Genomic DNA, 25,397 nt, shown 5'->3' with positions numbered 1-25,397 from the left:
AGTAGTGTATATATGTCCATCCCAATCTCCCAGTTTATCCCTCTCCCCATCCCCCGCTTTCCCCTGGTAACCATAAGATTGTTTTCTACATCTGTGGCTCTACTTCTGTTTCGTAAATAAGTTCATTTGTACCAAATTTTTAGATTCCACATATAAGTGATATCATACGATATTTATCTTTCTCTGTCTTACTTCAAAGTGTGAGTTCTTTAAAATTTGAATTTGCACAAGGCAAGCACCACCTCTATCTATAATTTTGTATGACGTAGTGCTTTCAACTTGACGTTGTAGTTTTAAATCTGTCTTAACTTCCTAACTAGATTAGAAATTTCACGAAAGCAGGGATCATGTCTCTTTCATTTCTGTATGCTCTACAGAGCCTAGCATACTACCTTATAATAAATAGTAAAGTACTACTCTCCATTAGGTAAATTGCTACTGAATTATTAAATTACTTCCTTCATCGGGCTCTTCAAATTTCACTTGTCCCAAACATAATTAATTGGTTTCACCTTCAAACCCCACCTCTCCTCCACCTAATTCTCTAGCATTTATCTCACTGTTGGGATGGAAGTAATTTTAAGCTGTATTCAGTACTGGGGCAGGTATGGTGGCAGGGCTGCTGAAGATCTCTTTGCATAAGGAGCCCTCAGTCTCTTTCCCCAAGGAAGAAAAAAAAGAAGGTAAGCCTGACTCAGAAAAATAAGTCTCTTTTCGTTAGATGTGAAAAATAATTCTGAGCACATCATGATATCTCTTACTCAGACTTGTTATTGGCACAAAATTATGGATATCTGCAACCTAGGAAGAAGGGTATAAAAGAGCATGTGCAAGGGCTTGAGTATGTAAAGGAAAGAAAATACTACTTTTGTAGCTGAAAAAGTACTGTATCTGATTTCTGGTAAGACTGAAACTTTTCATCAACTAATTACTACTATTTCTTCTTTTACTGTCTGTTCAGAGTTGTTTGCATGTTTACCTGACTGTTTTCTGTATTAATAACAAGACTAGTTAGAAACCAATACTTTTTAATATTTCCTGTATTTTAACCAGTTTGCTTTCAGTCCTTCTTACGTGGTCATCTTTTAGTCAAATTTTTGTCTGACTTTTTCCCATTGGTTTTACGCTTATAAAGCCCTTCATATACATTTGAAAATTATCTGTTTTCTTCTAGCTATTTTATCATTTGATCTTTTTTACATATGTTACACTGATATTTTTTAATTAATGTTTAATCCCCCACAAGCTAGCCCATTATGCCAGGATCATTTATGGAATACTAATTTCTATTGATTTGGGATTCTACATTTATTATACGTTAAGTCAAATGTATAGAAGGGTCTTCTTTGGGGACTATTTTGTTCCATGATTCCACCTACTCTTGCACCTATACAATACTTGTTAATATTGTGTTTTTATACTGTTTTAATGTTTGAGGAGGAAAAAGTCCCAACATTACTTATCCTGAAAAAAGTAAGTAGTCTCACCTATTTAGTCTTTCAGATGTATTTTATGATTAATTTGTCAAGTTGTGTTAAAACAATGAATTAATTAGGAAGGAAGTGACCACTTGGAAACATTCAACCTCCCATCAAGGAGGAAGGTTCATCTCTCCATGTGTTTATCCTGAGGTAAATAGAACCACACATCTTTTCTAAAAGCTATGCCTTCAGATAATGGCATATGACAGCTTTTAGAGAAATTTCCCACTTTTTCAGGGTAAGAAAGACTCCTCTCACCTAAATATCTGGATGGGGATGTAGTTGGTGATCTTCTAAATTCAAAGTCAGAAACTGGAGTTTTCACTTCATGATAAGATCTGAAAACTAGGAACCAAAAAAGAAAACAGTTTAACGTAAAATTTCTAGGAGAAAAAAGCGGAAATCAAAGTCCCAATTTGTGGTTATCAAATTGCAGTTTGCAACCCAATGGTGAGTTTGTGGAATATTTAATAGTCCTTTAACAAACAATTTCTTTAAATGGAATTGAGATATATTCTAATTTGTGGACATTTGTATCTGTCACGTGTGTGTGTGTGTGTGTGTGTGTGTGTACTGTATCTAAATCAAAGATAAAAATGAATTTCTGACCATTGATACAATTTATTCCACCAGGGGTACTAGTGCATTTTCCTAAAATTAAGAGCAAAAATTATGTTCCTAATCCATTTTCAAAATTTTTCCCCTTTCCATTTCCAAACTGTATCTTTATAACTTGGAGGATAGGTTATGTTCATGTTTACTTTCTTGAGAGAAAACATCTTCATTCCTTCCCCCCATGCTTCTGAGGTTCCCAATATCTAGGCTAAGAACAGTGGTCCTAGAAAGATAGGGCCCAGATTAATTAGCATGTTGTTTACACAAAGAGAGGAGGAGCCAGATCCCACACAGGTATAAAGGACTCCATTTTTCTCCTTCTTTTCTCCCAAGAATTCAAATGAAATATTCAAGTGTCAGGCACATAGTAAGCCTATTCCAGGTGTGCATACTGAGGAACATTGTTCTCACTAGCTTCAAACTCTCACCCAAGTTCACTCAGAAGGGTGTAGCTTATTCCTTCTTTCTCTGAGCCCAAAGTACAGACACAAGCAGGCTACAAACACCAGGCTTATTTTATTCATTCTGTGATGTACTCTTGCTACTTATTCCCTAATACCTTTGTGAAATGACATTATCTTCTTTCTGAGACTAACTCTAGCGTATCTGAATAACGGTCAAGTGTAATATAGACAATTCTAAATAATTTAATTTATAAGCTTTGCCAATGGAGAACCAGAGAGATAGTCAGAACTGCCCTGTCCCTTCCATGATGCCCACTGTCTCTCCAAGTGAGATTTTAATCTAAGGAATCTTGAAAATAAACTGTTATCACGAGGATTTTTTGGTAAACATTCTAATGTTATATGTGTTGCCTTTGGATGCCTCTTAGGTTTGGAGAGCAAATAATTGACCTGTAAAGACATAAAGAGTGTTTTGAATATTGTAAATTAAGATAACAGAGTATACAAACAAAATTAGCAATTATTGCCCTGTAAACTGAGAGATCTTAATATTCTTCTGATCCTACTAATTTAATTCCAAATATTAGAAAAATCAGTCTGGTTGGTCTATTCAATGTGGTGACTAGAGTTTGAGGAAATTAAGGGTCACTGGTAATCAAGAGCTAACCATTTCAAATATGTTATTAAATATTACTTGGAAATAATCACATTTATTAATAATCAGATGCTAGATAAACACAAATCTTTCCTATCTAGGATCTCCCCCCTCCACAAGATCTAATGCCATAATTAATGCATCAACAAGTTGCATTATGTCACCCGTATTTTCATACACTGACTCCAAGTTTCAAAAACTTGTTTTGAAGAACTTGTTGAGTTTCCTGAGAAATTCCTTAGATAGCATACTACTTTGCTATTCATAAAGTAAAAGATTTCCTGGTCAAATCTATACATCCAGCAGATATTTTTCAAGATTTCTAGTAAAGATTTACTATTGTATTTTTCAGAGATCATATTTGAAATATGGCTCAAAGTGACTTCCTCTACCCAGAGAACCCAAAAAGGCGACAAGAAGTAAATCGTCTTCACCAGGAGCTCCTTGACTGCTTATCTGACAGCTTCCATGCCACCAATAAGCTGATTGGGGTTTTAAATACGCACTTAGGGTGCAGGCTGGCCTCCATTGAAATGAAAAGAGATGCGACCATCAAAGAAAACTGTGATATCATCATCCAAGCCATGAAGAAAATCCAAAAAGAATTGCAAAAGGTTGATGAAGCACTAAAAGATAAACTAGAGCCAACCCTTTATAGAAAACTTCAGGATATTAAGGAAAAAGAAACCGAGAAAATTGCAATAGTACAAAAGGTTATTTCAGTCATCCTGGGAGAAGCTACTTCTGCTGCCAGTGCAGTGGCTGTTAAACTCGTGGGCTCAAACATCACAACCGGCATAATTAACAAGTTGGTCACTGTGTTAGCTCAAATTGGTGCTTCTCTCCTTGGTAGCATAGGAGTTGCTGTTCTTGGCCTTGGCATAGATATGATCTTCCGTGCCATCCTGGGAGCAGTGGAGAAAACACAGCTTCAAGAAGCCATCAAAAGTTATGAGAAGCATCTGGTGGAATTCAAGTCAGCCTCAGAAAAATATCATCATGCCATTATTGAGGTCACCAACACAGTGAAACACCAAATGAAATAAACAGTTACTTTATTTGCCACTGGAGTATTTTTCTGCTTCTTTCTCAGTAATAGTGTTTTGCTTCTTTGATTAGGCTCATTTTCCATAAGCTTCCAAATAGACATAAATACCATAAACAACTCAGAAAGAGGACTCAAAGATGCTAAAACTAGATGACTCTAGAGAGTCTTCTATCAACGATGAATGCCTGGATCAGTTGGTGCTAGACCCTGTGAGTAAAAGATTACATCCTGGTATGTCTTCTCACTGTGCTCTACAGATCAACATTAGGGTGAATGCTATTGTAGAGCAGCAGGTGTAGGGGTTACCTTTTCCTTTTCTAATTCCCAGTCAAAATCCTTCAAATTTGCATTAAATGCACAGACTTTCACTTCTACCACCAGCTCAGACATCATTTAGTTCTAAGGGACATACTTAGTAACTTCTGCCCACATGCAAACACTGAGCCTTCCAATGGAATAGAAATACTACCGTAATTTTGACCATCAGTTTAAATCCAATTATCTGTAAGTTGGAAGAGACTGAAATACGGTTTGTAGCAATTTATGTCAACGATGAAAGGAGGCAATCGTTCTGTAAACTTCTACTAATTACACACTGCAATCTGGATGGAACTTTAAGAGGGAAAAGTTAAAACTATAAAAGATAAAAGTTGTTTCTATAGTTGCAATCAACCCTGACCAACTGTGGTGTGATGATTAAATATCCCTCAAGTGAATGCCTGAACACTCTGGAACATTTTCAAAACAAGCAAACAAGCAAATCCCAGGTATATAAATGAATTTAGTATGCAGGAGAAGAAACTGCTACTTACTGTTTTAAGAATTGTCATTTAAAGGAAAGTTGTAATTTATTACTTTATGAGTTTTAAAAAAAGCGAAATTTTATTTTCAATACTAGCAGAAAGCTTCCCTTGCTATATAAAACTTTAGGTGATCCATTTCATTAATTATCTAATTTCAGGAAAATCCCAAGGCTACAGAGGCCTAATGGTTCAGTTGAATTTCTGAAGATGCCAAGTGTTTGTTTTCTAAATACTTCACCAACCAATTACTCCCCATTGAGACTCCTAGGTTCTACTTACAAATTTATTTTAAAAGTCATTCATGTTGACAAAGCGAGAGAGTGGCATGCACATATATACACTACCAAACGTAAAATAGATAGCTAGTGGGAAGCAGCCGCATGGCACAGGGAGATCAGCTCAGTGCTTTGTGACCACCTGGGGTGGGGGGGTGGGATGGGGAGGGTGGGAGGGAAGGAGACGCAAGAGGGAGGAGATATGGGAACATATGTATATGTATAACTGATTCACTTTGTTGTAAAGCAGAAACTAACACACCATTGTAAAGCAGTTATACTCCAATAAAGATGCAAAAAAAAAAAAGTCATTCATGCAAAAATGTTCGTTACAGTTGATTCTTGCATCCAAGTACAAGAAATGTCTTTAAATTTTAAAAGCTCAACATATCTTAAAACTTAAAAAGCTACATGAAATACTGTAGTATTTCAAATGTAGTCTTTTCTTTACCTTGTCATTGCTTTTATAAATGTGCAAAATGTCACAATTTAGTTCATCTTCAAAATTAAATTTTATTTTGTTTTTATTACCTGATTCATAAACTTGTATCTTGTTACTGCTCTTGTGGACTCAGAATTCAGTCTAAAACCAAATCAAGAATTTTCTCAAACAAAGGTTAATTCAGGTAAGGGATCAATCTTATCAGTTAAGCCCACATTTAAATATTTTCTAAAAATTAATACATATCTCCGTCAAGATTTTGGAATATTTATAACTGATAGTAAGAATCTAACATTTTCCTATAAGTGATAGTACTGATTTTTTTTAATGTTTAAACTCACCTTTAGGGGGAAAAGAGTCTTAAAGAGCAGATAAAAGATAAGGAAAGGACGAAGATTAGAGCTAAGGGAATAATCCCCTTTGGTGACATCATAAAGGACTTTTGGTGGGTGAAAAGACCAGAAACTAAAAGAGCCAATATAAACCAACCTCCACACTCGTAAATTTAAAACTGATTGTACAAATATCCCCATATTTCCTCTTCAAAAACACTAATCCTGTAGATTAGCACTCTGGGATTCTAACACGGGCACTGAATTGCTTAGGTCTACAAATATTCTTCGTGTAAGAACAACTACTGAACTTCCAAGCGCACGGCACGCTAGCGAAGTGTATCTTCCGGGGATTCGTTTTCTAACGGAAACTCCCGAAAGATCGCACGCGCTTACGTCATGAAGGAAACAAAAAACCTACAATACACAATTCAAGGTGACAGGCACAGCGCTAAACATTTCCCTATCAGTTATCCGCAGGCCTCTGGCGTCTCAATAAATAGAGCTCCCGGAAATTAGGTCGGAATGCCTGCGGCGAGGTAGGACAGTGGTCCCATCAGCCAATCATATATCCCCCCCCCCCGCTTCATTTTCATATTCTTATTGGGCTAGGTAAGTGTCAATCAACATGAAGCTCTTGTACTGCGTAGTGAAGGCGGGCTTTTCGTCTATAACCAACCAATTCGGTACTGTATTGCAGCGGAAGACACTCTGGTCCTGGAGTTCTTGGTTACTCTCTATGGTTCCAGGGCGAAGAAACGCTGAGATCTTCGGCCCGTAGGGACAGGAAGTGACGTAAGGATGGCGGAGGGGCGCGAGGTTTCAAGATGGCGGGGGCTGGGGGGCTGACTGAGAGGCACAGGTGAAGGGCCCTACGAAGTCAAAGAGGCCGAGAATCGTCCCCTACCCGCTTCTCACAGTCCCAGGAGCCCAGCAGAAGTGTGAGTGTGCGGGATCGTTCCGCTCCGTTTTTTCATCTTTCCCGTCTCTTCCCGGGGCCCACGCGGTTGCCTCAGGGACACCAGGCCCTTCCGCCCTGCTCTTCCTCTCAGCAGTTGGGGTCTCCGCGATCGCGGACTAGGGGATCCCCTGGGGCGGCGCAGCGTCCAGCGGTCAAACGGCTGACTTCGCCTGGGTCGGTCAGCGCCGCCTCCTGACGTTGCCCCGTTGGTTGCCTTAGGCTTGATGTCCTGCCCCTCGAGGCAGGGTCAACTGTCGCTGTGGTTCTGGCAGTTGCTAATGCTGTTGGCTCCTATGGTGGACCTGGGCTCCGTCCCTTTGTAGCCTCTTTGACTGTTGAGAGTTCCCCTGAACAGCCCCGTGACCCGATTTCCCTATCGCCTCTGCTTTGAGATAGAAAAGTAGTCTGTGCATGCAGACTAAGACTCCAGTGTCTTCTGTAAAAATTTTCTGTACTTCGTATCTATTCTAGGTTTCAGGTGTGGGAGAGGAGGGTTAAAAACACGGGCCTGAGGGTAATTGAAAGAGGGAGGCAGAAAAGATCCAGGCCATCAAAGATGTAAGAGCTTCTATTTCTGCTAATTTTGCTTGTTTCCGCTTCCTTCTCCCTCGCTCCCGGTTTTTCTGAGAAGGAAACCCTTGACAGGGCAAATCAGTTGCCACTGGAACAGCTTGGAAGCTTTTAGCAGAAAGCAAGGCAGTTGAACAGTTGCTGAAAGACGCATTCACCAATAAACTTGCCTGACAGAATCTTCATGAAGGGAAGGTGTAATTCTGTGGTCTGCTAAAAAATCTACCTCATGATCTTACCTTTCCCACCCTTGAAAAATGTCTGCTTTCAAAAAGAAGGAAATTTATCACCCTTTATTATTGGAAAGAGCAGGTATCAAAAAGCTAAACCTCATTCATTTGGAATGACAGGAAGAAGGGATATAATAGTGTTTCGGTTAATTAAAATGTTGATTTATAAAATAGGTTCCCTCAAACACAGTTATCCCTTTCGTTTACCTTAAAAAATACAAATCAGGAGTCAAGTAGGCATTATTAATAAAATATCTTAATGTTGATGTTTTTAGAAGATCTCTCATATAATATCACTACTTTATTTTGAATATTTGTGTTTTTAGTTATGGTTTAAGCTTCTGCTTGAGCGTCAGGAATTACTTCTGAATTAGAACTAAATCTGAATTAAATAGGCTTAAATTAATGAGTTCTTACCGTCTTAGAGATGATGGGAATACATGCCAAGAAACCGTGGAGAGAGGCAAGGCTGAGCTATTTGTCGTTGAGCCCAGGTCATTACCCTGTTCCCTTTTTATTCCTTTTTCACCCTACATGTAAATAAAGAGAGGATATAGGAAAAGAACTAATGGCTTCTTATCTACATGGTTTGTCATATTGTTGAGGCATTTTTTGATTGATTTTTTTCAATTGACGAGTCAGTGCTGTGATCCAGAAAAGAAAGTTAATTGACGACTTAATGATATTCATAGCGGTCTTCAGACCCATTACCATTATGTTATAAATAATAATAGGAATCTAATTTTTTGTGGTTAGAGAAGTTGAGGCTGTCTTTCCTGCACACAAAAGTCAAAACTAGGGAAAGAACAAGGTCTTAATAATAAGTTTCTTTTCAGAGATTGGTAGGAAGAAAATTTTATGAATATAAAAAGGAAGAAATTTTGTAAATCTAGGAAAAATAAGCTATTTTTTTGTCTTTGCAGGTTTTTAGGTTTTGTTTTTGTTTTGTTTTTTAAACAAGCAAGTAAACCACACAAATTGTCAACATGGGACGGAGATCTACATCATCCACCAAGAGTGGAAAATTTATGAACCCCACAGACCAAGCCAGTAAGTGTCCATTAATGTGGAATGATGAAGAAGAGGGGTGGTAAAAACTGTAAGCTTTAGGGAGTGTACTTTATTATTTCTTAATTATAAGATCAGCAGTGTTAGGAGGTGTCAGTTGTATAGTTATCTAGTGTTCTAGTGGGCACATGATTAAAACTTTTAAGCATGAAAAAAAATTAGTACCCGTGTTTCTAATTTGATTGACTTGCAAAGTAGAATTGGCAATTCTCTTTGTATTTGGAATTTTGAACAAATTTTTTGCAAGTTCTTATTTAGTATTTTATGACATCTTTTCAGAGTCATGGTTATTTTTTAAGGAACTTAAAAATGTCTTGAGACATTTTTGGTTGACATAATTGGAAGGGTGCTATTGGCATCTAGTGGGTAGAGGCAAGAATGCTGCTAAATATCCTGCAGTGCACGAGGCAACCTCCGACAGTAATCTGTATTAAATTGGAGAAAATGCTAACGTTCAGGATTTTAAAGTTTTATATTCTTTCTCTCTCCCTCTCTTAAGGAAAAGAAGCTCGGAAGAGAGAATTAAAGAAGGTACGATTTCAGAAGCATCCTGTTAGATATAAATGTAGTTTGGCACATCTTGTTATTTGAGATGAGTGGATTTAGAAAACATTTCCAGTTATTTTCCAGAAAAGATATTTTATGCTTCTCATAACAAACCGTAAGATTTACTAAGCCAAAATACTATACTTAGAAACTGAACTGAAATAATTTTGTAGATGAGCTCATGATGGGTTACTGTAACATGGTTTATTTGATTACCCTTCCCAGTGACTTAAATACATACTTAAAAAAATAATTCTCTTTTGCTATTTATTATAACATACTGCTTTGTTAGAAGCCACTGAGTTAGTGAATGGAAGTAAATGTGATGATAAATAGCTTTGTACATCCATTTTCTTGACTATGTAGTTGTTGAGTTTGTGGCAAAAAGCTTCCCCAGAATAAGAAAGGGTTTACTTTTTAGTATCATACCGTAACACATTGAGAGAACCTAGTTTTTTAATAGTTTTCAACTGTTTATTCTTGTTTCACTGCTGACATTAAATTTCTGCAAAATTTTTCTCTAATGTATAATTTTAGAATTTAGCTACAAACTTTGTTTTAAGGAAAAAAACCCTTAAAATACTTAAGTAACTGCTAAAAGTCTCACAAGGTTAAAAAGAAATACTTGCCTAAGAAAACACTTCTAATAAATAACATTTATCTTTTTGTCTGAAGTTGAAACATTTTGGGGAGTAAGAAATTAATTACATAACTCTGTTTCTGGTGGTTGAAACAAGTGATCAGAAACCAAGGAGAAGTTCAACTTCAGTTTACATGGATTGTTGAAACAAATTGAAACGAAAACTCAGGAGTGTTCAGCTTCTTTAAATTCTGCTCTTTTTTCATTTTTCTAAGAACAAAAAACAGCGCATGATGGTACGAGCTGCAGTTTTAAAGATGAAGGATCCCAAACAAATTATCCGGGACATGGAAAAATTGGATGAAATGGGTAAGAATTTATAAAGGGCTGGATTTTACAACAGGGATAATAGTCTGATACATGGAGGCAGGCAGGTAATGAGTGAAACAGCACAGACACAAGAAATATAGAAAAGCTCATGGCATGTGATGCTTAGATTTAGTTTTAGAGTTAGAAGAACAGTGGGGTGAGGGGCTATTACAAACCGGAAAGCTCACCTAGAATAAGAGGGAAGCCATTCTTTAGCTTTAGCTAATTGTTTTTTATAAGTTAACAAAAGCCCAGTTTGGCTTGCTCATTTTTTTAAGAGAATACTAAGTCTGGATTTTGAAATCACTTTGGGGTTTTTTTGTTTTGTATTTTAATATTGGCAACTACCATTTAAATCTAAATATTGGGCCACCGTGAATATAAGTCAATTTCCCATCTTTTCCAATGAGAAGATGCAAAGATAATTGACCACTTAGTAAGGATATAGAAGAAATCAAATACTTAAAATCAAATTTTAAAAACTATCGTATTAGGATTTCTTCCTTTTTCACACTTAACAGAATAATTTTATCCAGTCTCATGTGCATCTTCAATATCACTGCTTTGTCATGACTGGAATCACATGAAATAATTGCATGTTGTCTTTTCTTGTATCTGAGTTGCTTGAGAATCATCTGTGATGCTGCCATTGGAAGTTTTATCCTAACTCACAAAAAAGTTTCTTTAGTTTAACCAAAACCTCTTCACAATAGAATGCAGTTTTACCAAGTTCCAAAGATCCTATAACATATTTAATTAACCTTTACTTCCCTTATTTATATACTTTATACTTGCAGGTATGTGAGGGAAAAAATCCTAGAAAGTATTTTTAACAGAACATTATACAATTAAGTAAAAGTAGGAATCAGAATGGTGCAAAGTGGCGTTAGGTAGCTATAATTAATACAGAGGACGAGTCACAAAATGGATTCCATATTCAGCCCATTCTCTTAACTTTAGAACATGGAGTTTTTCATTTTCCTTTTTTTTTAGTAGCTTTCAAACATCCAAAAATAAAATAGTCTAGCTAACTCCATGCTTTTCAGCTGTCAAATTTTTGCCAATTCTGTCTTCTGCCCCCTGCCGTTTTTTTTTTTAATTGCATGTTAAAGTGATCTTTACAAGTTTTGTTTACAAAGGTTTCCAAACAAGTTTGGTGGTTTGCCTAAAAAACAGAGATAGTGAGTAAAAGAGATACAGTGGAACTTCTCAATGATGCATTAAATGGGGTTCAAAAAAATCCAGTTATGCGGGGTTATGGTATTACAAGCTTTCTGAAATAATGTGGCAGAGCCTCTGCAGCCAGCCTGGGCAAGAGTTCTGGGTCAGGCTGTGTCATCTCGCGTCTTTCCCAGTTCAGCTATAACTGATTCCACTTGTTGCCTGTTCTAAATATTGGTAGGGACAATTCCTAGCCCTAGGATGTCAGGATATTACCTACTGAATGACCCCAAATTGTATAGTAATAACTGAGGTTTATTGAGCTCTTACCTTGCTACATACTAGGTTTTTTCCCCACGTTTTCATTTAATCTTCATGACAACTGTTTTGGGTAGGTGTATTGCCCCTATTTTACAGATGAGGAAACTCAGGCACAGAGACGTTATGTACCTTTCTCAAGGTTATACTGTTAGGAAGTGGCAGAGCTGGGATTTAAAGTCAAGCATTTAGCACTTTCGTTAATCACACTAGGAATAGTGTGGTTTGAGGCCATACTTCTGGTTTTGAGTAAGTCATCAAGGTTAATAGTTAATAGGATTTAAGAAAGATGACAATTAAGCTTGTGATTCTTTTAAGAAAAAGGAAGGAACACTATTCATCAGAGCTCTAATTACAGTTTATAAAACTCAATACAAACTAAGCAGAAAAAAGTATACCTTGACTCCCATAATTGGGAAACCCTGGAGGGAAGCTTGTCTCAAAAACCCAGATATCATTAGCAAGACTGTCCATCTGTCTGACCACTCTCTGTCAGCATACTGCTAGTGAATTTCTTGGTATAGAAGGTGGAATATGTGTGTGGAATTAGTGGTGGTTGAGAGATGAGGCCATAGACTGCTCTAGTTTTATTTCATTCCTGCTTGTGAGAGCTTCTCTCTCCCATATTTAAAATCTCAGAGGAGGATCTGGTCCCAATTTGGATCGTATGCCGATTAATCTCTGAGTCAGTTACTGGCAAGGGGGATGGAGGGAGGCAGGTATGGTTGACTAGGCAGGCCTGGGAGTCCTGTGCTAATCTCTCTTGGTCCCTTTTAGGGACCTGAAATTAAGCCCCATGTTGAACACATGGGAGAGAAAGGCTTATATGGTAGCTAGACAAGGAATACTAACCCATATAAAAGTAATAGTTGAGTGGTAAGCCAGACACCACTGGATATTTTATTTGTGTTCTCATTTGATCATCAGAGCTTGATTGTGAAGTAGTTGATGTCTCCATTTTCCAGATGAAGAAGCTGAAGATCAGAGAATTCAAGTAAAATGCCAGAGATCTCAGAATTAAATGACAGAGCCAGTGTAGCATGTAAACCCAGGTTTGTCTGACTGAAGCTTCACTATATCAGGTTGTTAGCATAGAGGAGTGAAAATTGATTTTTATTACAATGATGATAAAGTCAATTAGGTGACATTTCTTAGAAAAGAAAGTAAAATTAATGGCCTTCTTAAAGGGGTGGAATTTTAATAAATAGTGCATTTCTTTTGACAAGAATATATCTGGTGTCTGGATCCTTTTGAAAAGTTTTAACATATAAGGAGATTTTCATTAAATGATATAGCCTATTGATACCTAGACAAAGTGACTTTTTTGTATTTAATTTCATAATCTGCTCTTTTCTCTCAGAGTTTAACCCAGTGCAACAGCCACAGTTAAATGAGAAAGTGCTGAAAGACAAGCGTAAAAAGCTACGTGAAACCTTTGAACGTATTTTACGACTCTATGAGAAAGAGAATCCAGATATTTACAAAGAATTGAGAAAGCTAGAAGTAGAATATGAACAGAAGAGGGCTCAACTTAGCCAATATTTTGATGCTGTCAAGGTAATCAAGTTTCTTTTCAGAGCTAAACTAAAACTTTATGTTTAGATCCGCTCTTAAAGTTGTTCATGGGATACCTGATCGTGTTGAACCACCTCCTCTTGGCAGTTTCTTGTCAACTAAACATACACCTACCCCATGAGCCAGCAAATATAAATCTGTGTATTTATACAAGAGAAACTGACCTACCTGCCAATACAGTAATAGCTGAAGAGTGGAAACAGCCCAGCTGTCCATTAAGAAGATAATGGATAAACTGTTATATATTCATAAAATTGAATACTACTCAATGATAAAAAGGAATGATCAACTGATACTCAAAACAACATGAGATTTAAACAAATTTTTTGAATGGATAAATCTCAAAAACATGCGATCCTTTCTTCATGGTTATGATTCCACTGAACACCAGGCAAAACTAATTTATGGAGGAAAGATTTTGTATCAGTGGTTGCCTTGGGACAGTGTTAGGGATTGATTGGGAGGGAGTATGAGGTATATGCATTTGTCAAAACTCATTGGATTTGTACATTGCATTGTAAATTTTGCCTCAAAATAAAAATGTAAAAAAAAAACCAAATGGTATAATTTTGGTAAAGTAGGTAGTATGGGTCCCATTTTACAGATAAGGAAGCTAAGGTAACTTGCTTAAGTCATACAGCTCATATGTGACAGAAATTCAGCAAAGGCAGACTAATTTTAGAGCCCACGCTCTACCACTGAATATATACTATTCCGAAGTTTCAGTTGATTGGCAGTCTTTAGCAATGTTGACTTGCAGCTTTGTATTCTTGTTTTTCATGATATTTGTGTTAGGTGGAAAGCAAATCCAGGTTCTGAAACAGCTGATGTTGAATTTTTAGTGTTGAGTTTGGGGATTACTCTTATCTATTGAAAGATTCTCCCTGTTTCAGAATGCGCAGCATGTGGAGGTGGAGAGCATTCCTTTGCCAGATATGCCGCATGCTCCTTCCAACATCCTGATCCAGGACATTCCACTTCCTGGCGCCCAGCCGCCCTCCATCCTTAAGAAGACTTCAGCCTATGGGTAAGGAAGTGGTAACAGAGTCAAACAGCGTGTAGTAGAAGCGTCTCTTGACTGTGCTGTGCCAAAATTAATGCAGTGGGAAATAAAGGACAGTGGGGATGTAAGCAGTTCCTCATTTGATTAGATATGAAACGAGAAATCCTTTGAAAATTGCTCAGAAGAGGAAGTAGATACCTCATTAATGTGATTACTGTACATTTTCTTTACAGACCTCCAACTCGGGCAGTTTCTATACTTCCTCTTCTTGGACATGGTGTTCCACGTTTGCCCCCTGGCAGGAAGCCTCCTGGTCCTCCCCCTGGTCCACCTCCTCCTCAAGTCTTGCAAATGTATGGCCGTAAAGTGGGCTTTGCCCTAGATCTTCCCCCTCGTAGGCGAGATGAAGACATGTTATATAGTCCCGAACTTGGTAAGGAGTTCCTTTTGCTCTTAGAACCTTTCCACTATCATTTTTTATGTTGGCTGTGGAACCATCTTGTTCACCACCCTCAGAGCTTGGGAAATAAATGAGGATAGCATGTACATACCAACAGATGGATAAATCATAGAATCTACCCAAGTAAAAGCAGCATGCATAAGGAAGTATGGAAATGTTTGTTGTGTTTTAAATTAGACTTCTTGAAGATGTCACTCTCTTACCATCAATTCCTTGAGACTTGGATAACTTGGATACCCGTTTCCCTTTTAGCTTTATCATTATCAGACTAGAGCATCATTGTATACAGTCACAATGATTGTGTATGTGCATGTCTGTATATAACCTTCTAAGTAGAATTTGTTTTCAAATTTGAACCTTTTAGAAAAAAATCTTACATTATCAAAAAGAATTTAAAACGATTGTCAAGTGAAAATATTGTCAGACTATATGAATAGCTGAGATCATACATAGAAATTTTTAAAACAAATTATTTTGAGTTAAATAGCCTGATTTTCTGTATTTGGGGGTACCATGTAGTGGAGGATCCACATGTATAACTTGTTCCCGGCTTCCTCCTCCCTTTTCAGCTCAACGGGGTCATGATGATGATGTTTCCAGCACCAGTGAAGATGACGGCTATCCTGAAGACATGGATCAGGATAAGCATGACGACAGTACTGATGACAGTGACACTGACAGATCAGATGGAGAAAGTGAAGGGGATGAATTTGTGCACCGTGATGATAATGAGAGAGAAAACAATGAAGAAAAGAAGTCAGGTATGTGCAGATGAAAATTCCATGATATTGATCAATAAGAAGCACACAAGCTGAAGGTCCTGATTTGTTAATGGATCTGTGAAGGTAATTGTGAGGTCCTTGAAAGGAGGGATCAATGCTTTATTCATCTTTATATTTCTAAAATCTCAAAGTTGTTGACACATAGTAAGTACTAGATGGATAATTATGGGGGGAAAAAAAAATCTAAGCAGTATATGTAATTAAAAAAAAAAAAGCCTATGTGGTAAAGTCCACTTTTGGGGAAAAAGATAGCTATTCTTAGCTATTCAACAGCATAAAGATGTTCTGTCATGGATATGTATAGGAAAGAGAGAATAACCACATAATTGTATCAAGAAAACCACGTGGTTGTTTTTAATGAGTCTGTTTAAATATCTACATTCAAAGCCCTTTAAATTTTCTGTGCTCTTACATGTGCTCTTACATTATCTTACATGAACGAGAACCATAGTTAACATAAAGGTACACCTGTGAGTGGAGTCATGATTTAATGGAAACATGTCATACTTATAATGTGTGTTATGTGTTTGTTTGATTATGATAAATTCAGACTGAGTTACATATACTTTTAGAAAGAAGCTATGGCATTCATCAAGAAAATTTACAAAATGTATAGTTTGTCACATTTCAGTAGTCTTGGAGCTTCTTTGGTAATTGTTTTTGCAGGCTGCAACACAGTATATATTAGTAATACTACTGATATTAGTATTAATAATGATAAATTTTTCTCCTGATATTTCTTAAGAATCATTATTGCAAACCAGAAAGCTAGTTAAAAGGGGTGGATAGAGCTGGTAATGAAAAATGATAGAGGACACTTAAGGTAGGAACTAGTACTTTAAAATATCAATAGAAAGTTGCTAGAGCCACAGCAGTTCTTTTTTTCTCTAGACTGCGATCATTTGCCTCATTTTCCTTTTTTTCAGCCAACTAGTTTTTTTTGTTTGTTTTTACTAGTTAGTTTTTCTTATGTATATTCATCAGTGCACATGTGCTGGAAATGGTTATCCTAACTATAATTTGACATTCAGCTAATAATTGAGTTTCTACTATATGCAAGGCATTTTTCTAGACACTAAGGATACAGAGTAAATAATACTGAAGCCCTGCCCACGTGGAACTTCTATCCTCCTGTAAATGTTTACCGTCTAAGAATAAGAATGCTCCTAATACTGCACCATTTAGCATGTTTAGGTGTCTAGTGGAGAGCCCTTGTCAGGTTAAGAAGGTTCCTTCTAGTCTAAGTTTGCTAAGAGTTTTTATTATAAATACTTCGTAAGTATCTGTTGGGATGTTATTATTTTTCTTTCAGTTGTTTATTGTAATGAATTATATTCATGGCTTTCCTAATGTTAAACCATTTTGCATTTCTGGGACCAATGCTGCATGTTTATGATGTATTTTTCTTTTAAAACACTATTGAATTCAATTTGCTTGTATTTTATGTTGGCCAGCAGGTTAGTTTTGGTATTAGGGTTATGCTAGCTTCAAGTTGTGGGTAGCATTCCATCTTTTCCTGTGCCCTTTTACAGTAAATTTCTGTAACTTAACGTTTGGCTGACTTTTCTCGTAAAATTATTTGGGCCAGGTGCCTTTGAGGGGCTTGATCTTTGACTACCATTTTAATTTTTTATGTTCTGATCTTATCACTTCTTTGACCAATTATAAGTAATTTATATTTTTCTAGAAAATCATCTATTATTTTAATCTGGGTGTTTGATTTTATTGGCATAAAGATGTTAATAGTATTCTTTAAATTTTTTAAACTTGTAACTTTGAAATCACTGTAGCATATATTTACCATCAGTTGGCATTTGATTTACTATCTTTAATATGGCTATGTCTCTCTGCCAAGTAGTGGGAAACAATTATATCTAGTACTTTATAGCGTTTGTCTTATAGTAAGCATAAACTGAATTTTGTTGATCCCAATCCACTCCATTCTCCCTTCTCTGACCCTTTAGGTCTGAGTGTGCGATTTGCAGATATGCCTGGGAAATCAAGGAGGAAGAAGAAGAAGAACATGAAGGAGCTGACTCCTCTTCAAGCCATGATGCTTCGAATGGCAGGTAAGGCAGGGAAAGAACAGTGAATCACCTTTTGGTATTTCCTCCTGCCGGTTGCTTTACATATATTTTCCTATTTAATATGTCAGCAATCAAGTAATAAATCCTTGTTTTTCAAAAGTCAAGGTTTGGAGACATAATCCTTTTTCAAAAGTCAAGGTTCAGCTGCCCAAAGTTACATGACTAGTAAGTAGTTGGACTGGCATTTAAGTTCAGGTCTGTCTTGTTCTAAAACTTGGGCTCATTCCACTCTGCTACACTAGCATGGATAAGTAGAATACTATTTTATTCTTGCGTTATCTAAGTATTTTATTGAAGAAGACTTGATTGTTGATTTTAGGAAAGCATTAATTGAGCATGTGTTTCAGGCATCGCTGTTTTACAGGCTGTAAGAAATGAGTCAACTCCATGTGCCTGGTTTAAAATTTCTTTCAGGTCAGGAAATCCCTGAGGAGGGCCGAGAAGTAGAGGAATTTTCAGAAGACGATGATGCAGATTCTGATGATTCTGAAGCAGAAAAGCAGTCACAGAAACAGCATAAGGAGGAGTCTCTGTCTGATGGCACATCTTCTGCTTCTTCACAGCAGCAGGCTCCTCCACAGTCTGTTCCTCCTTCTCAGATACAAGCACCTCCCATGCCAGGACCACCTCCTCTTGGACCACCACCTGCTCCACCTTTACGGCCACCTGGACCACCTACAGGCCTTCCTCCTGGACCACCTCCAGGTAAGCACTTACACGTTGTAAATAAATAAGTCTAAATGTGGTTAAAATGAAGTTATTTCAAAAAACTTACATCATTAGTGTTGATGATTTCTTGTTTCCTCCTAGTGTAATTCCCTAAGAAATCAAGATTCTCAAAGGATAAGCACAACTTGCTCATTCCTACAACATTGTTTGCAAGTCATAGTACTTCTGACAGCCATCTTTTTCTCCAAAGCTCTTCCTTTTTCAGGGTTAGTTCTGATTTTAGTCGGCAGAAACCTGGAGTATGTAACTGGGAGTTTCTTTAGTATTAGTTTTTTTTTGGTTTGTTTTGCGGTACACGGGCCTCTCACTGTTGTGGCCTCTCCCGTTGCGGAGCACAGGCTCCGGACGCGCAGGCTCAGCGGCCATGGCTCACAGGCCCAGCCGCTTCGCGGCACGTGGGATCTTCCCGGACCGGGGCACAAACCCACGTCCCCTGCATCCACAGGCGGACTCTCAACCACTGCGCCACCAGGGAAGCCCAGTATTACTTTTTAATATGACAAGTTGACCCAGTTCTGAGTTGGTAGCAAGCAGGACTAGAGCACAGTAAATACTGTTGTGTATCCTTTGGTTGGGAGTTTTTGGATATCAGTGTAATCATTATAGTTAGAGACAGAGTCATCAGTGTTAATCAAGTCTTTGGCTTAAAAGTTTAAAAAAGTTTATTTACAATTTGAAACAACATGTAAAACTTGTTGGCTAATTATGATTTTAGTCCTTCATCCTGTAGTCAGCCAATTAAATCTTCAGTTGAGTTCATCCTCTTCTGACTGGTGCAAAGCAAAATTACCTTTCTTATGACATTCTCAGTGGTCTTTGTCTGTATATCTTAATGAGTTTCAGGGGATCCTTAAAGCACCCTGCTCTATATTCCATTTTCAGCTTATGTTGGAACCATTTAAGAAGTCTCATCCTCATATATTTCCAGCCCAGCAGAGCTGTGATTTTGTCAGTGCTGGGAAATAAAGAGAAATGGTCCATAAAAAATGTTGAAGTTACCTGATTTCAGGTTAAAGTGATAAGTTAAACTAAATCTCAGTCACCTTATACCACAGTTACTACTTCAAATATATTTGTTTGACATTAACTAATCACTTTTCTCTTTTTAGGAGCTCCTCCATTCCTGAGACCACCCGGAATGCCAGGGCTCCGAGGGCCTTTACCCCGACTTTTACCTCCAGGACCACCACCAGGTCGACCCCCTGGCCCTCCCCCTGGTCCACCTCCAGGTCTGCCTCCTGGCCCTCCTCCTCGGGGACCCCCACCCAGGCTACCTCCCCCTGCACCTCCAGGTGAGGCATTGATTTCTATGACAAAAACTTGTCTACTATATATCTCATTTGCTCTAAGACATTTTCACATTTCAATATCCTGAAATCAAGGGGTATCTTAAAATGGTGGTTTTTATTTGCTTTTGGCGTAGATTGAAGTTGAGTTCTTCCAGATGGTATTTGCCTTTGATTCTACCTATCACATGAGGGACTTTTTCCAGCCAGAGAACACTTTGGATTAAATTCTTCATTTAAGACTTTTTTTTTAGGACTACACTTAGAATTGTGAAGTCATGCCATACATCTGCATGAGTATCAACTGAGTTTACAATCACAAGGGATATGTTTTTTTCCATTCTCTTTACCTAGTATCAAGGTTAGATATGCAAATTTCCTTGTGATCTTAGATGTGACAGGTATGTATGGTTTACTACACTGACTGTCTCAGTTTAATGTGAAGGTCTTCTTTTAAGCTCCTCAGCTTGGACTTGAACTTTTTTTTTCTCTCTCAGTGGTATTTGGAATAATTATGAGTCTGTATAAGCAATAGCATCTTAGGTTTGATGAAATTTGTTATTTTATAATCACAATCTTAAAAGAGGCATTTGGAGAAATTAAATCTGCACTTCCTGGTAAATGATGATGGTATGTCTGAGCCAACAATAAGATGTGAATTCTTTTCCAGTAATGGTGACATTTTGCGATTAGATTTTCTCATCCCAGGGTTAAAATTATATTTCCTATCCATTGAGTTACCTTTTGAGGGGGAGGAGTGTTGTGCAAATCAGTAAATAACGGATGGGAATCAAATCCCCAACCTTCGTTCTGATAGCATCTGCGATCTACAGGTAGAATAGAATCTTGGGCTGTCAAATTTCAGATTTGACAATTTGAGATCATATTTGAAACCAGTTGATATTGTTAATTTTACTTGATAAGTTTAAAGGAGTACATTATTGAGAGAGGAAAAAACATAAGTACAGGGATACAAACAGAAGGTGAATACTGTTTTATAAAAGATATTCTTTACTATCAGAATATATTCCTGAGTTTCAAATAGCAAACAACATGATTTATTTTCTATAAATTTTCCATTTAAAAAAATTGTCAACCTATGTTTTTAACATCCTTAATAGTAGTTAAATTTTATCCTTGTGGTATTCATCTGCCCATTTTCTCCTTCATTTAGGTATCCCTCCACCTCGTCCTGGCATGATGCGCCCACCTTTGGTGCCTCCACTTGGACCTGCCCCACCTGGGCTTTTCCCACCAGCTCCTTTGCCGAACCCGGGGGTTTTAAGTGCTCCACCCAACTTGATTCAGCGACCCAAGGCGGATGATACAAGTGCAGCCACCATTGAGAAGAAAGCCACAGCAACCATCAGTGCCAAGCCACAGATCACTAATCCCAAGGCAGAGATTACTCGATTTGTGCCCACTGCACTGAGGGTACGTCGGGAGAATAAAGGGGCTACTGCTACTCCCCAGAGAAAGTCAGAGGATGATTCTGCTGTGCCTCTTGCCAAAGCAGCCCCCAAATCTGGTCCATCTGTTCCCGTCTCAGTACAAACTAAGGATGATGTTTATGAAGCATTCATGAAAGAGATGGAAGGGCTGCTGTGACAGCTTTTGATGCTAGAACAGGCTTCTTTTCACATCAGTGGTTCATGGAGAGAGAGGCCCTTATTCAACTTAGGTGAAAGAGCCACTTTCACTGTCAGGGTATTTTTAATTTCAGTTCAAGGAATATCCTAAAGTTTAGCCTTGTTCAGAATTTACTGCATATAAAAGAGGGTATTTCATTCAAAATAGATTGGTTATTGAAGCAGTGCTGCTAACATCCATCCCCTTTCATACCACCATTTTCATCCCACTTCTTCCCCTACTCCAGTTCCTTGGAAACTTGTCATCAAGGGGATCTTTGTTACTTATTTGTTTTGATTCTCGTGTGCTGTGGGCACTGGAGTAGAGATTTCTAAAAATCCAGTTTATTTCACCCCATCTTGCCTTTCATGTTTGAGTTATTTTTAATGTTTTCTTGTAAATATTTTGTAAAATTGTAGTGAAATGGGTCACAATGTCATTTCCTAATACAAAGCAAGATATGTGGGAAGAAAATGTACAATTCTTTGATTAAAATTATTTCCCACTGACCTAAACTTTAAGTGTTTCATGGAATAAATAAATAAATGTTCTACACCAAGACATCCTTTGTGTTACTGATAACGTATAAACATAATATCTGTTTTATGGGCAGAAAAGAAGCAAGTATTTAAAACGGGTTTAAGGAACTACCATTTCTGGTATGGAATGAGAATTTTATTGAAAATGTGGTTAACGTGTTAAGTTTTAAATTTTAAAGGATGAAGAAGAGATAATTATTTTCCTTTAGGTTTATTATATATTAGCTTTGGAGAAATTGAGAGGGTTTATATATTGCTAAAAAGATGAGTCTTCTTCTCAAAGATTACTTTCTTCTCCAGAGCTCTGTGAACTGATACTAGTGAATGGCAAAAGGTTCTTTTAAATCATTTCTAAACTATCAGCCAGAAAAGGCTGCTACTTTTTCTTTTTTGAATTTGTCATTTATATGAGCCTTTATTATTAGAAGCACAGAAAATGAATGAGAATGTTTAACACTTTTAATTTGCATCGATGCTTTCTTTACAAAGTGTTTTAATAACTAATACCTATCCAGTAATCCTGGGGAGGTATTTTCCCCATTTTACAGAGGAAGGTATTGGAACTAAAGGGCTCGTGTGATTTATCCAGGCACCCATAGTGTGTATTTCATACACAAAGACACACACCATATGTATACACACAGTGAGACAATCTATGCATTGCGTTTAGGCTAGACATACCTGGTCTTACTTTCCCATTGTATCTTTTTTTCTTTTTTTTTTCTGTCCACTTAGTAGTCACCCCAGTTTTTTGCTTTTATTGATTTTAGCTTCTAATATATAGTGTCAATTCTTTTATTTTTTTTAAACATCATTATTGGAGTATAATTGCTTCACAATGTTGTGCTAGTTTCCGCTGTATAACAACGTGAATCAGCCATACGCATACATATATCCCCATATCCCCTCCCCCTTGCGTCTCCCTCCCACCCTCCCTATCCCACCCCTCTAGGTGGTCACAAAGCACCGAGCTGATCTCCCTGTGCTATGTGGCTGCTTCCCACTAGCTGTTTTACATTTGGTAGTGTGTATATATCAACACTACGCTCTCACTTCGTCCCAGCTTACCCTTCCCACTCCCCGTGTCCTCAAGTCCATTCTCTACGTCTGCATCTTTTTTCCTGTTCTGCCCCTAGGTTCATGAGAACCTTTTTTTTTTTTTTAGATTCCATATATATGTGTTAGCATGCAGCATTTGTTTTTCTCTTTCTGACTTACTTCACTCTGTATGACAGACTCTAGGTCCATTCACCTCCCTACAAGTGACTCAATTTTGTTTCTTTTCATGGCTGAATAATATTCCACTGTATATATGTGCCACATCTTTATCCGTTCATCTGTTGATGGACACTTAGGTTGTTTCCATGTCCTGGCTATTGTAAATAGTGCTGCAATGAACATTGTGGTACATGACTCTTTGAATTATGGTTTTCTCATGGAATATGCTCAGTAGTGGGCTTGCTGGGTCATATGGTAGTTCCATTTTTAGTTTTTTAAGGACTCTCCATATGTTCTCCATAGTGGCTGTATCAGTTTACATTCCCGCCAACAGTGCAAGAGGTTTCCATTTTCTCCACACCCTCTCCAGCATTAATTGTAGATTTTTTGGTGATAGCCATTCCGACCGGTGTGAGGTGATACCTCATTGTGGTTTTCATTTGCATTTCTCTAATGATTAGTGACGTTGAGCATCCTTTCATGTGTTTGTTGGCAATCTGTATATCTTCTTTGGAGAATGTCTATTTAGGTCTTCCGCCCATTTTTGGATTGGGTTGTTTGTTTTCTTGATATTGAGCTGCATGAGCTGCTTGTATATTTTGGAGATTAATCCTTTGTCAGTTGCTTCGTCTGCAAATATTTTCTCCCATTCTTAGAGTTGTATTTTCGTTGTGTTTATGGTTTCCTTTGTTGTGTAAAAGCTTTTAAGTTTCTTTCGGTCCCATTTGCTTATTTTTGTTTTTATTTCCATTTCTCTAGGAGGTGGGTCAAAAAAGATCTTGCTGCAATTTATGTCAAAGAGTGTTCTGCCTATGTTTTCCACTAAGAATTTTATAGTGTCTGTCCTTACATTTAGGTCTTTAATCGATTTTGAGTTTATTTTTGTGTGTGGTGTTAGAAAGTGTTCTAATTTCATGCTTTTACATGTAGCTGTCCAGTTTTCCCAGCACCACTTATTGAAGAGGCTGTCTTTTCTCCATTATACACTCTTGCCTCTTTGATCAAAGATAAGGTGACCTATGTTCATGGGTTTATCTCTGGGCTTTCTATCCTGTTCCATTGATCTATTTTTCTGTTTTTCTGCCAGTACCATACTGTTTTGATTATGGTAGCTTTGTAGTATAGTCTGAAGTGAGGGAGCCTGATTCCTCCAGCTCCGTTTTTCTTTCTCAAGATTGCTTTGGCTATTCAGGGTCTTTTCTGTTTCCATACAAATGGTGAAAATTTTTGTTCTAGTTCTGTGAAAAATGCCATTGGTAGTTTGATAGAGATTGCACTGAATCTGTAGATTGCTTGGGTAGTATAGTCATTTTCACAATGTTGATTCTTCCAATCCAAGAACATAGTATATCTTTCCATCTTTTTGTATCATCTTCAATTTCTTTCATCAGTGTCTTACAGTTTTCTGCATACAGGTTGTCTCCGTAGGTTTATTTCTAGGTGTTTTATTCTTTTTGTTGCAATGGTAAATGGGAGTGTTTCCTTAATTTCTCTTTCAGATTTTTCATCATTAGTGTATAGGAATGCAAGAGATTTCTGTACATTAATTTTGTATCCTGCTACTCTACCAAATTCATTGATTAGCTCTAGTAGTTTTCTGGTAGCATCTTTAGGATTCTTTATGTATAGTATCATGTCATCTGCAAACAGTGACAGTTTTACTTCTTTTCTGATTTGGATTCCTTTTATTTCTTTTTCTTCTCTGATTGCTGTGGCTAAAACTTCCAAAACTATGTTGAACAAGAGTGGTGAGAGTGGGCAACCTTGTCTTGTTCCTGATCTTAGAGGAAATGGTTTCAGTTTATCACCATTGAGAATGATGTTGGCTGTGGGTTTGTCATATATGGCCTTTATTACGTTGAGGTAGGTTCCTCTATGCCTACTTTCTGGAGAGTTTTCATCATAAATGGGTGTTGAATTTTGTCGAAAGCTTTTTCTGCATCTGTTGAGATGATCATATGGTTTTTATCTTTCAATTTGTTAATATGGTGTATCACATTGATTGATTTGCATATACTGAAGAATCCTTGCATTCCTGGGATAAACCCCACTTGATCATGGTGTATGATCCGTTTAATGTGCTACTGGATTCTGTTTGCTAGTATTTTGTTGAGGATTTTTGCATCTATGCTCACTTGTGATATCAGCCTGTAGTTTTTTTGTGTGACATCTTTGTCTGGTTTTGGTATCAGGGTGATGGTGGCTTCGTAGAATGAGTTGGGAGTGTTCTC

General features: G+C 37.4%; 2 protein-coding genes across 2 annotated transcripts; both read left to right on the top strand.

Annotated features, from left to right (window-relative positions):
* The first annotated feature begins 3,432 nt into the window (after nt 1-3,432).
* Nucleotides 3,433-5,907, top strand: SMCO3 (single-pass membrane protein with coiled-coil domains 3). Its single transcript, XM_022577657.2, has one exon. It carries the CDS (start codon nt 3,524-3,526, stop codon nt 4,199-4,201), a length of 678 nt encoding a protein of 225 aa, XP_022433365.1. The 5' UTR covers nt 3,433-3,523; the 3' UTR covers nt 4,202-5,907.
* Nucleotides 5,908-6,870: 963 nt separating this feature from the next.
* On the top strand, nt 6,871-21,970 carry WBP11 (WW domain binding protein 11). The gene is made up of 12 exons (XM_022577652.3): nt 6,871-6,996; nt 8,740-8,866; nt 9,384-9,415; nt 10,286-10,379; nt 13,219-13,415; nt 14,327-14,460; nt 14,670-14,869; nt 15,466-15,657; nt 17,643-17,747; nt 18,180-18,470; nt 19,604-19,786; nt 20,955-21,970. The coding sequence occupies exons 2-12, from the start codon at nt 8,803-8,805 to the stop codon at nt 21,386-21,388; spliced, it is 1,926 nt and encodes a 641-aa protein (XP_022433360.1). The 5' UTR covers nt 6,871-6,996; nt 8,740-8,802; the 3' UTR covers nt 21,389-21,970.
* The last annotated feature ends 3,427 nt before the right edge of the window (nt 21,971-25,397 follow it).

This window comes from Delphinapterus leucas, chromosome 11 (genome assembly GCF_059928025.1).
Source record: "Delphinapterus leucas isolate spDelLeu-1000000601 "Yukka" chromosome 11, BTC_Dleu_Yukka2, whole genome shotgun sequence".
Taxonomy (NCBI): Eukaryota; Metazoa; Chordata; class Mammalia; order Artiodactyla; family Monodontidae; genus Delphinapterus; species Delphinapterus leucas.
This window is presented reverse-complemented; position numbering and strand designations above follow the sequence as displayed.